Source organism: Heterodontus francisci, chromosome 28 (genome assembly GCF_036365525.1).
Source record: "Heterodontus francisci isolate sHetFra1 chromosome 28, sHetFra1.hap1, whole genome shotgun sequence".
Classification (NCBI taxonomy): domain Eukaryota; kingdom Metazoa; phylum Chordata; class Chondrichthyes; order Heterodontiformes; family Heterodontidae; genus Heterodontus; species Heterodontus francisci.
Genome location: NC_090398.1, coordinates 21749496 through 21762810, shown reverse-complemented (window position 1 = coordinate 21762810; position 13315 = coordinate 21749496). Strand labels below are relative to the sequence as shown.

Here is a 13315-nt window from a genome sequence, read left to right as displayed (position 1 = left end):
CCAATATGAATTACCTCACATTTGTCCGGATTAAACTCCGTCTGCCATTTCTCCGCCCAAGTCCAAAACTGATCGATATCCTGCTGTCTCCTTTGACAATCCTCATCATTATCCGCAACTCCACCAACCTTTGTGTCGTCTGCAAACTTACTAATCAGACCAGCTATATTTTCCTCCAAATCATTTATATATACTACAAACAGCAAAGGTCCCAGCACTGATCCCTGCGGAACAAATAAAAATCCTGTCGGAGAGAAGAGCAGAACTTCTTCAAGGTGGGCATTCCTGGAGAAGTGGCAGTGAATTAAACACTAAAATAAAAGCAAAATACTGCAGATGCTGGAAATCTGAAATAAAAACAAGAAATGCTGGAAATCTTCAGCAGGTCTGGCAGCATCTGTGGAGAGAGAAGCAGAGTTAATGTTTCAGGTCAGTGACCCTGTACTTTATTTTGTTTGTTTTAGTCCAGCAGCTGTTGGTGTTGACTCTCCATGTTCCCATTGACATTTCCTCCACAACATCCGACTTTGTTTTTAACTTTCTTTCGGAATTCGAGATTCTGTTGCGCAAGCGCAATTTTAGCCTTGCCACTGCGCAGGCGCACAGTAAAGCCTTTCTTCCGGGTTTTCTCCGCGGCTGGTCTGTGAGTGACGGTGAGGAAGAGTTAGAACATTGTATAGTATTAATACCGAGTAAAATAGCATCAATATAGAGAGATAGAGTATTAATATAGTAATAATACAGTGATATAGTATTAATATAGTGATAGTATTAATACACAGTGTTAATAGAGGGTTTGGTCTGATTGTGTTAATCTACAGTTTGTAGAGAAGATGGAGAATTTCCGGCTCCACCGATGAAAACGCGGAAATAAAATAAAATAAAATAAAATAAATTAATAAACTGACAGGTTTTAACCAAAATCTGGGTTTTACTAATCACACTTATTTCCCATTGTTACATTTGTTTCTCAATTTAACACATAATATTGGATGTAATGATTGATCATTAACTGGTGATAAAATTATAACAATGTTATTTTTACAGGATATATTTTTAAACTTGATTAAATGTAATTACTTTGTGTTCTGTCAGAATAAAGAGTTCTCAATGGTCACCTGATCCAGCTCCCAGCCTCGACCGAGGGTTTTTATTAAACTGAGAACAGTGTTTGTTCTGCTACATTGTAGATTCATTGCTGTACTCGTTCAACACAAATCACCTGGTTATTGTTGGGACCTGATTTCAACAGGAAATGAAACGACCATGTTTCAGCCCTTTAAACACTCACTGGAGTTTTTGTCCAGGAATCCAGATGTTCCTCCTCCTGGACTCCTGAGATATATGTTGTAATACTCACAATCCTTGCACTTCTAAAATATCAAATGTTTTGGCATTGAATTCAGTATGTTCGCAGCAATTTAAACGGTTACTGCTAACAATTCGAGGGTTGGATGGACCCAGTGTGATCAGACAGTGTGTAATCTGACCTGCTGAGTGGTTCCATCATTTCTTGTTTTTATTTTCTTGGATTTTTTCTTTCTCGTTGAAATGTATCTATTCTGTGTATAATGAAATATCCCCTTACATATCTACCATTGCATCTCTATTGACCTATTCCTTAACCTTATTTGCCAGTTCACTTTAGCTAGCTCTGTTGTCACGCCCTTATAATTGCCCTTATTTAAGTTTCAAATACTAGTCTTGGACCCACTCTTCTCTCCCTCAAACTGAATGTAAAATTCAATCATATTTTTGATCGTTGCTACCTAGGGGTGCCTTAATTATGAGGTCATTAATTAACCCTATCTCTTTGCACAATTCCAGGTCTAATATAGCCTGCTGTCTGTTTGTTAACTGTGTTAAATTATTGAGAGTCAAATCTTCTCTCTCCATAAAAGCATGAACATTAAAAGTAGACATGTTGACTTTTCTTTGACAAACAGAAAAGTGATTGTGAAATCTTGTCCATTTAAATTCTAGAAAATTCCAATGTATCCATTTTACAGCCTCTGAGTTCAGATCCCAGATCCGAGCCTCCAATTTGTTATGACCTCAATGAGACTGTAAACGTTAAAAATACGAGATATGAAATCCCAGATTAATTTAAAGAATTACATGACAAAAATTCATATTGGATGACTTTTAATATAACAACTAAACTAAAAGAAATCCACATTAACTAAATAGTACTATATAAGTAATTTATACCCCAATGTATTTATTTATTAAAATAGTTTAAAATCTCACATCACACTTATACATTACACAGTCCTCTTTGATGGCAAGGTCATTGCGGTCTAAAGTCCCAAACTGTTGCAATGGGTTTGATCTCCCAGGCCTTTTCAAAATCAATGATTTCATCACTCACTTCTCCGAGCATTTACGAACTGGACGTCTGTGAATAAGGTGATTTCTATTGATCCTTTTGGACTTTTACCACTCTGCAAACTTCAACTTTCAAAACAGGTTCAAGTCTACACAGCCTTTCACTGTACCAGGCTTCTGAGATCAGGCTTTTCCTATAACTCTCTCACCCTCCCTTGCCTTCACACTGGTTTTCTTCCTTACAGCTTCCTCTGAGGTGGTAACCACTGGTTTCCTTTCTTACAGCCTATCTGTCTTTAGAAAATCTGTTAAATTTATCTGGAACCAAACATCAACGGCTTATTGTCCTTTTCCCTGATGCAAAGTCCAGAAGTCTGGTTTTCAGCAGAGCTACCTGGGCCTTCCATTATTCCCAGGTGTTAACAGCTGCCTGGTACATTTGCATCTTCAGAATCACTGACTCCTTGTTTATGATCCAAATACCTCAGAGGGTGAAACCCTTTGATCTTCAGGTTTGACCCCTGAATTCTCTGTTTTTTCAAAAGAAGTCTTTGATCTGTGTTCTCTGTTGTCGTGGTAACCAAGATTTTTGTCTTGTCCTCTAGCAGAATGGATGTGAGATCACCTGACACTCCGGACCCAATCTTAAACTTTTAAAAATCACAGTTTTCAAAACATAATCCTGTACAAATTCCAGTGTTCATAAATGTTACATAATGCCTAACATTATGCAGTAGCATTAATATTGGTGGAACAGTGGTAAATCTCAATTCCTACACGAGGGATATGGTAAATATATTCAAATAGAAACACCAACCAGGATACATCTCCGTGGACACACGGATAATGTCAGTGCCCAAAGAGACCAGAGGAATCAGCAACCTATATTTTGTGTTAGTGGATAGATATATTCATAAAGTGACTGAATTTAATTCAATACTCAGCAAATCAGTTTAAACTGAAATCTGCAAAGAAAAATTGAGCGACACAGCAAGACTGTGTAAAATCAAGCATGGATCATCGTCTTCAATAAGCACCCTGCTCCATATTACAATGCTCTATATTCTCTGTATATCGGGAATCACTCTCTTTCAGTCTGCTATGTGAGTAAATCTTACCAATGGGTGCTCCCCATAGGAGTCTCAGCTGAGGGGAGACCATCTGGAACTCGGTTGTAGAGTTCAGTGGGACTCACTGGATTTCACTGAGCAGCTGTCTGTGTCACACCTGGCTGGAGAGTTGATTCCAACACTCCAGAAATGCTCGATCCCAGAGCTAACAACTATTGTACTGATGGGGGAGGAGGGACTGATATCATGCTTAACAAGGCAACATTCTACCTCTCATTTATATATTTCTGTTTAACCTTCCTATGAATATTGTATTTATTACAGCACATGAGAATCCGGGAACGCCTGTCACTGCCACGGCTGAAGGTTCAAACAGGGGAGAAGATCCAACATCTTCAGTGAAAATAAGAATGGGCTCGGGTAGGTTCACAACCTTCGTTAAAATATAATTTTGGTCTTGAAGAAGGGCCCAGATCTCGTGTAAGATGCTGCACCTCACACAGGAAGGGGGAGTAGGAAAGGGGCTGAGTAGAAAGTGTGAGTGAATGACCATCTAGAGGTCACTGCAGTCACAGGTGGAGGGAGTACTGGCACTGTCCATTGGGGACAGTGGAATGGGGGAGTGTAAGGGGGATAGAGACAATGAATCAGAGCAGGGGCTTCCTGAGCAACAGTGCCACACCAGGGAGCAGGAGGCCACCCTGAGTGCAGCGGTGGTGAGATGTAGGTGGGACACAGGAATAGCGGAATGATAGTGGTGAGAGATTCAATAGTCAGAGGAATAGACAGATTCTTCTACAGCCTTGAGCGGGTGATGATTGATAAGTTACCTCCCTGGTACCAGAGGGTGGAACATCCTGCAACGTTTAAACCATCTCTGGGGAAGGAAGAAGAGCAGAAAATATCCATGGTCAGTACCAATGACACAGACAGACATTTGTTTATCAAGGGAATACTGAGACTGAGGTATTAATCTGAAAAGTGGGCCCTCCAGGTAATGATCTCTGGGTTGTTTCGCACTGGACCGCTTAAGAAGGTACATATGAGGTCGGTGAATGTGTGGCTGCAGGGCTGGAGCAGGAGGGTGAGGGTTCACGTTTTTCGGGCACTAGAGTGTGTTCAGGGGGAAGGGAAGGGACGGTCATGATTTGAACTGACCAGTAGAAAATGGTTTCACACAAAAGATGAATGGAGCAGTGGGAAGGACATCAACTGATGTGACGGGAAGGTGGGAAATATCCAGATCTGAGACTAAAGAGTGGAATTAATAAAACTATTGGAGTAAGACAGAAATTTTATTGAATAGTGAAAAGTTGCTAGAAGGAAAAAAGGAAGATTTACAGGTACATAGGAACATAGGAGCTGGAGTAGGCCATTTAGCCCATCAAGCCTGCCCTGCCATTCAATATGATCATAGCTGATCATCCACTTCAATGCTTTTTCCCCAGACTATCCCCATATCCCTTTATGTCATTGGTATTTAAAAATCTGTCAATCTCTGCTTTAAACATACTCAATGACTGAGCTTTCACAGCCCTTTGGAATAGAGAATTCCAAAGATTCACAACCCTTTGAGTAAAGAAAATTCTCCTCATCTCTGTCCTAGAGTCATAGTTATACAGCACAGAAACAGGCCCTTCGGCCCACCCTGTCTGTGCCGGTCATCAAGCCTATCTATTCTAATCCCATTTTCCAGCACTTGGCCCATAGCCTTGCATGCGATGGTGTTTCAAGTGCTCATCTAAATACTTCTTAAATGTTGTGAGGGATCCTGCCTCTACCACCCCTTCAGGCAGTGCGTTCCAGATTCCAACCACCCTCTGGGTGAAAAGATTTTTCCTCAAATCCCCTCTAAACATCCTGCCCCTTATCTTAAATCTATGCCCCCTGGTTGTTGACACCTCTGATAAGGGAAAACATTTCTTCCTATCTACGCCCTTCATAATTTTGTATACCTCAATCAGGTCCCCCCTCAGCCTTCTCTGCTCTAAGGAAAACAACCTTAGCCTATCCAGTCTCTCTTCATAGCTGAAATGCTCCAGCCCAGACAACATCCTGGTGAATCTCCTCCGCACCCTCTCTGATGGAATCAGATGGAAGCCGAAGTGGTTTCCCCATTATTTTGAAATTGTGTCCCCTGGTTCTGGACTCCCCAACCAGGGGAAACATCGTAGCTGTATCTACCCTGTCCATCTGTTTCAGTATTTTGTAGATAGTTTCATGGCACCATTACCAAGACTAGCTTTCAATTCCAGATTTTTACTTATTAATTGAATTTTAAATTCCACCAAGTACCGTGGTGGGATTTGATCCCATGTCCCCAGGACATTAGCCTGACATTACCACTGTGCCACTTCTCCCAGTGGGAAGTGAGTGATGAAGTGACTTGGTTTAAAAAATGTAAGATGAGAATGTGTCCACATTCCAATAGTTGGAGAGAATGTTGAATGTTGTCTGTAAATGTATAAATCAAAGTCAGAAGCATGAGAGAGTTAAACTAGTATCTGAAACAGGGTCTGTGTTTTTACAGGGCTCAGTGAAAAATAGTATGATTAAAGAGTTACATGAAAATGCTACAAAAGTAAACTTGTTTATGTAACATTTTTAACATATTAAAACATAGAGTTATCAAACACAATTTGACACCGAGTTACATACAGAGATGTGAATAATAGCTTGGTGACAGAAGTAGACTAATTGAAGAAAGACATAGAGATGTGGAGAAGTTTAGGACATAATGATGTCCCAGGGAGCTATGCTAATTTCGAATCCATATGTACACAGTTTAGCTTTAGGTAGGGAAATAGCACAATTCCTGGTAGGTTTACAGGCCAGCAACAGTGGGGGTTAGTGAGAGGAGGATCTAAGGGAAACTAACTGTGGACAAAAACAAGAAATGCTGGATTCACTCAGCAGGTCTGGCAGCATCTGTGGAAAGAGAAGCAGAGTTAACGTTTCGGGTCAGTGACCCTTCTTCGGAACAATGCAGTTTTTCAGCCATATGAAATATTTCCCTTAGCTTCTAAAAATGATGCTGAAAGTGACAATGTTGGTGAAATAAAGGATCCCGGGTCCATAGTTAAAGGTCACTGTAGAGACTGAATCAGAGCTGATCAAAATAGCTGAGGTGGATAAGTCCTTGGGACCAGTGATGATGCATCCGCGGCTGTTAAAGGGAGTCAGAGAGGTGACAGGACAGATTCTTGCCACAATTTTTCAATTCACATTAGATATAAAAAAGGGGGATGGGGTTGCTGCTGAAGGAGACCAAGCAGTGTGTCTCTGTAAAAACAAAGTGAGAGGAATAACTGGAGATCTTTTAACCACATACATTGTGGGCAAACTCTTCAAATCTGTTAATCCAGGTTGGAATAGTGAGAACATTGTGATACAAGGGATGATGAGGATGTCGCCAAGGTGTATTTGACAAACCTGTGAACATGTGAATAATAATAATCCGGTAAAGACGCTCCGATCAATCCCTCCTTTCCCATGTGATTGTGATACACTCTCCACCCCACCTAAAACCATGTGCTCTCCTGGGAGAGGCAGATAACCAGATTAAAATACAGGGCAATTTGGGGAAAAGAAGCTCAGGAAATTCTTCTTGGACCCAGCTAGTGATTGAAACTAGTCGGTGAGATCACTCTGACCCTGAATTACCTGGCTTATTGTAAAAGGTGCTGTCCTTCCCAGCCAGAAACAGGTTCAGCTCTTGAAGGATTTCAGTGAGTCAGTGTCCACTGCACGAGATGGCCGTCTGCTCCAGAGATCCACTAGTCTCTGGGAAAAGAATCACCTCCTGACACCTAACCTAGATCTGACCCTGCACAAAGTAAAATTGAGACCCCTTGTACCTCCATAACCTATTTAATTGGAACAATCTGTTACCTGGAACACAATCTGTTACCTCCATCTGACAAACCTCAATCAGATCACCTCCATGTCGAGTCTTCTCTGAAGTGTGGATTCCCTATGAAATTATCATAGGGAATAACTATTATAACTAAAATATTTTAGACTGGGAATGACTCTAGTTGCCCTCCTCTGCACACGTTCCAAAGCCTCAATATCATCCACCATGTTCCCACCTCAGTGAATTTCGCGCTCGGCATGATGTTGAGCTTTTCTTCCGTCGCCTTCGCCTCCGGGCTCACTTTTTTGACCAGGAGTCCTTCCCCCGACCAGCAGACCCATTCACCCGCCTCTAGCATTCTCCCTCCTCCTGGACCCCTGCCTCTGGCCTCTTACCCACTCTTGACCTATTCATTGAAAAGTGTCAGTGAAACATTGGCCGTCTCAATTTCTCTGCCCCCCTCACTCACTCTAACCTGCCCTCTCTGAACTTGCTGCACTCTATCCTCTCAGGTCTAACCCCGACATTGTTATCAAATGTGCAGACAAGGGTGGTGTTGTTGTCTGGCGTACCGACCTCTACCTTGTAGAGGCTCAGCGCCAACTCTCAGACCCTTCTTCCTACTTCCCCCGGACCATGACTCCACCACCGAGCATCAAGCTACTGTCCACAGGACTGTCACTGACCTCACCTCCTATGGAGATCTTCCCACTACAGCTTCCAACCTCTTAGTCCCACAACCCTGGACAGCCCGCTTCTACCTCCTTCCCAAAATCCACAAACAAGACTGTCCTGGCAGACCCATTGTCTCAGCCTGTTCCTGCCCCACTGAATTTATTTCTTCCTGTCTTAACTTGATCTTTTCTCCCCTGGTCCATTCTCTTCCCTACTACATCCGTGACTCTTCTGAAGCCCTACACCTTTTCAGTTTCCTGACCTCAACCGCCTCCTCTTCACGATGGACGTCCAATCTCTCTACACCTCCTTCCCCCACTGGGATGGTTTGAGAGCTCTCCGCTTCTTCCTTGAACAGAGGCCCAACCAGTCCCCATCCACCACCACCATCCTCTGCCTGGCTGAACTTGTTCTCACATTGAACAACTTCTCCTTCAATTCTACTCGCTTCCTTCAAGTAAAAAGTGTTGCTATGGGTACCCGCATGGGTCCGAGTTATGCCTGTCTTTTTGTGGGATATGTTGAACATTCCTTGTTCCAGTCCTACTCAGGCCCCCTCCCCCAACCCTTTTTCCGGTACATTGATGACTGTATCGGTGCCGTTTCCTGCTCTCGCCCTGAACTGGAAAACTTTTATCAACTTTGCTTCCAATTTCCACCAACTCTCATCTTTACATGGTCCATCTCTGACACTTCCCTTCCCTTCCTCGACTTCTCTGTTTCCATCTCTGGGGCTAGGCTGTCTACTAATATTCATTATAAGCCCACCAACTCCCACAGCTACCTCGACTACACTTCTTCACACCCTGTCTCCTGTAAGGACTCCATTCCATTCTCCCAGTTTCTCCGTCTCCGACGCATCTGCTCTGATGATGCAACCTTCCACACCGTCCACTTCACCCTGGTCCACTCCTCCATTACCCCAACACCTCATCCCCTTCCCACGTCACCTTCCCATGCAATTTCAGGAGGTGTAATACCCTCCCATGTACCTCCTCTCTCCTCACTATCCAAGGCCCCAAACACTGCTTTCAGGTGAAGCAGCGATTTACTTGTACTTCTTTCAATGTAGTATACTGTATTCACTGCTCACAATGTGGTCTTCTCTACATTGGAAAGACCAAACGCAGATTGGGTGACCACTCTGCAGAACATCTCCCCTCAGTCCGTAAGCATGACCCGAGCTTCCGATTGCTTGCCATTTAAACACAGCCCCCTGCTCTCATACTCACATCTCTGTCCTGGGATTGCTGCAGTGTTCCAGTGAACATCAACGCAAGCTCGAGGAACAGCATCTCATTTATTGATTAGGCACACTACAGCCTGCCGGACTGAACATTGAGTTCAATAATTTCAGAGCATGACGAGCCTCCCCTTTTTATTTTCAGTTATTTTTTTTCTTTTAATTTTTAGTTTGTTTCATCATTAATTTTTTTTACCATGTGCCTGCCCACGTTTTTTTTCATGTTTGTGCTTTGGACCAGGGCTGTTTATTTTTCTGTCAATTAACACCCTCTCTGCATTAACGCTTTGTCTTTCAGCACATGATTAATATACAGTTTGCCTTTGCTCCATGACCTTCTGCTCAGTTATTCTCTGTGACCCTGTCCTATCAATACGTCTTTTGTTATCTCTTTCCCCAGCTCCACTTTATTTGCTTAAAACCTATTACATTTCTAATCTTTGCCAGTTCTGATGACAGATCATTGACCTGAAGTGAAAACTCTGCTTTTCTTTCCACAGATGCTGCCAGACCTGCTGAGTATCTCCAGCATGTCTTGTTTTTATTTCAGATTTCCAGCATCTGCAGTTTTTGCTTTTATATTATTACTTATATGAGGAACCCAAAACTGGTTACCCTGTTTTCAAGGCAATTAGGGATGGGCAATAAATGCCAGCGACTCTCCCATCCCAAGAACAAATTTAATAAAATCCCAAGTGAGGGTTGACCAATGTCTTGTACCAGGACAAAATAGAATCCCTCGTCTGATAATCAATCCTTCTATGTATGCACCTCAATGTCTATTTGCCCTAACTATCACTTCACAGCGTTATTTGTTTACTGTTAGAGATAGACACACTAGAATTCCCAGACCTCTCTCTTTCTCCACTGTTTTTAATACTTTTCTTTGAATGTTGTATGAATGTGAACACTACACTTATCCAAGTTAAACATCATTTGCCAGTCATGAGCCCAATCTCCCAACACATTAAGATACAGCTTTGTTAAGACAGGATGGGATAGCATGATGAAATGTAGCACATCCTGTATATGTAGCGTTTCAAAGGCTGTTTGTTACTGTGACTCTCAGGAGGTGTCAGTCGTTTAGTGCAAAGTAAATGTTGCAGCCTGGATGGAACGTGGATAATGTGTTTAGTTTTCTCCATTTTTGTTCACAGATCCAAACTCCACAGTCCCTGAGTTCTTGGCAAAGTGTGATGATTACCAACTGTTCCAATTGACAAAATTCTACCGGGACAGACTAGAACAGGCGATTGAAGAAGGAGTGGATGGAGTCAGCTCATTGTTAACATACGAGAGACATTTCAGTGGACAGGAGCATCGGGTAAGTGAGAGGGACACAGAATGAGTTTGGATTATTTAAATAGCACGGAAGTAACATAATTTCAAGTCCTGGAAATATAGCGTGTTAGAAAAAAGCACACTAAATAGAAAGAAATAGATAAAGCTGAGAATATTATGAATCTGAAACTGTGATATGAAGAGGTGAAAATAGCCAGCAGATCCATCAATACCTGTACAAAGAACAGACGAATGGTTCAGGTAGAATTCCTGGGTGGACTGACAGCGATGGAAATTGTTTTAGTGGGATTGGGAAAAGGAGAGACCAGAGGTAACAGACAGGAGTTAGACTGAAGGTCATCAGTTGACTGACTTGAAAATTACGTAAAAGAAATCAAGGAACAGAAAAATGACAAAAATTATCTGCAGAGAAAATGAGAGAAATTTGAAGAACAGAAACAAAGCTATTAAAATGGTTGTAATGTAATAAACCGGATCAAACTCTGGGGATTGAAAACTAGATGCCTTGCAGGGTTTTTTCTCCCCGTACATCACTGGGGGTCATATCCAACTTTGGCAGAGGCACAATGCAGGGAATAGAAATTGCTGTGGAACATCATCAAACCCTGGGAGAGCACTTTAGAAAATTGCATGTGTGCAGTTTGTAATGTTCTGTTACTTCCCTGTAGTGGAAGAGAAGTAAATGGAAATGATAATCTGGCGTGGCGTTTCATGGATGGTCAATCTGCTTCTACCAGCGCAAGTGGAATATCTGGGCAGCGGAGTCCTATCCTAACCTCCTGTTCACTACTCATTACTGTTCATTGCTGTTAAAATCCCACCCCCGAGTCTGTTGCCAATCTTCCTTCACTCCAGACTCCAGTTATCCACACAACTACAGAATTCTGGTTTATAGAATTCCGTTCTCTCGTTTCCATAATAGTTAATTAGATTGAATTATGCTTTCTGATCAGTTCATGTGTGACGAACAATGTTCTGTCTAAGCTGTGCAACCACACAACAACTGGGAAGTTTCCACACAGGCCGCTTTTAAGTCATCATGCGTACAGGAACACTCCAAAAGAATTAAACAAATTGCCTGTATTCTCCCAAAAATTGCAGGGTACATTGGTGAAGAAAGTTCACTCAGCTGATTCCTGAGATGAAGGAGTTATCTTATGAGGAAAGTTTGGACAGGTTGGGCCTGTATCGATTGGAGTTTCGAAGAATGAACGGTGATCTTATTGAAACATATAGGATACTGGGGGGACTTGACAGGGTGGATGCTGAGAGGATGTTTCCCCTGGTGGGAGAAACTAGCACTAGGGGACACAGTTTAAAAATTAGGTGTCTCCCATTTAAGATGGAGATGAGGAGAATTCTTTTCTCTGAGAGGTTTGTTAGTGTGTGGAATTCTGTCTCCCAGAGAGCAGTGGAGGCTGGGTCATTGAATACTTTTAAGGCTGAGTTAGATAGATTCTTGATTGACAAAGGAGTCAAAGGTGAGAGCAGCTGGACAGGAAAGTAGAGTTCAGGCCGCAATCAGATCAGCCATGATCTTATTGTTGTGCCTAATTTAACTCTGAATCGGAAGATTGACCCCTTTTCCAATTATGTCAAACTCCCAGGCACCAGACACCGGAATACAAACTTATGACAAGGAGAAGTTTAGTACAACAGTTTTATTTAGACACCAAATAAGTACAAGTCTCACTTTTTGTACAAGATACTACCCGTCAACACAGAGGTGATCAGTCTCTTGTCACAGTTGATCACTGAGCCTCCGGACTCAGGGTCCTGCCTTCGAGAGTTGTTCCTAGGTTCCCGCCGAGGATATACTCAAGCTTTAACCCTTATATATTTAAAGGCTCATTGTTCAACACATGACTCACATGATTGTGTCTTGCATGTACCCTGCTCAGCATAGTGGGGAAAGTCTTTGCTCGAGTCGCTCTGAACAGGCTCCAGAAGCTGGCCGAGCGCGTCTACCCTGAGGCACAGTGTGGCTTTCGTGCAGAGAGATCGACCATTGACATGCTGTTCTCCCTTCGTCAGATACAGGAGAAATGCCGTGAGCAACAGATGCCCCTCTATGTTGCTTTCATTGATCTCACCAAAGCCTTTGACCTCGTCAGCAGACTCTTCAGACTACTAGAAAAGATTGGATGTCCACCAAAGCTACTAAGTATCATCACCTCATTCCATGACAATATGAAAGGCACAATTCAACATGGTGGCTCCTCATCAGAGCCCTTTCCTATCCTGAGTGGTGTGAAACAGGGCTGTGTTCTCGCACCCACACTTTTTGGGATTTTCTTCTCCCTGCTGCTTTCACATGCGTTCAAATCCTCTGAAGAAGGAATTTTCCTCCACACAAGATCAGGGGGCAGGTTGTTCAACCTTGCCCGTCTAAGAGCGAAGTCCAAAGTACGGAAAGTCCTCATCAGAGAACTCCTCTTTGCTGACGATGCTGCTTTAACATCTCACACTGATGAGTGCCTGCAGAGTCTCATCGACAGGTTTGCGGCCGCCTGCAATAAATTTGGCCTAACCATCAGCCTCAAGAAAACGAACATCATGGGGCAGGACGTCAGAAATGCTCCATCCATCAATATTGGCGACCACGCTCTGGAAGTGGTTCAAGAGTTCACCTACCTAGGCTCAACTATCACTAGTAACCTGTCTCTAGATGCAGAAATCAACAAGCGCATGGGTAAGGCTTCCACTGCTATGTCCAGACTGGCCAAGAGAGTGTGGGAAAATGGCGCACTGACACGGAACACAAAAGTCCGAGTGTATCGAGCCTGTGTCCTCAGTACCTTGCTCTATGGCAGCGAGGCCTGGACAACGTATGCCAGCCAA

The 13315-nt window shown here is 42.8% G+C and overlaps 1 protein-coding gene across 2 annotated transcripts in view; it reads left to right on the top strand.

Moving 5' to 3' along the window:
- The first annotated feature begins 617 nt into the window (after positions 1-617).
- LOC137385128 (NACHT, LRR and PYD domains-containing protein 3-like) overlaps positions 618-13315 on the top strand; it is a 42556-nt gene continuing 29858 nt past the window's right edge. Inside the window, exons 1-3 of one of the 2 annotated variants that reach the window (XM_068059940.1) lie at positions 618-653; positions 3723-3818; positions 10330-10496. In XM_068059940.1, coding sequence (XP_067916041.1) covers positions 3809-3818; positions 10330-10496 — 177 coding nt within the window. In that variant the 5' untranslated portion in view covers positions 618-653; positions 3723-3808. Of the gene's footprint in view, positions 654-3722; positions 3819-10329; positions 10497-13315 lie in introns of those variants that run through there. The other variant, XM_068059939.1, reaches the window with a different exon arrangement.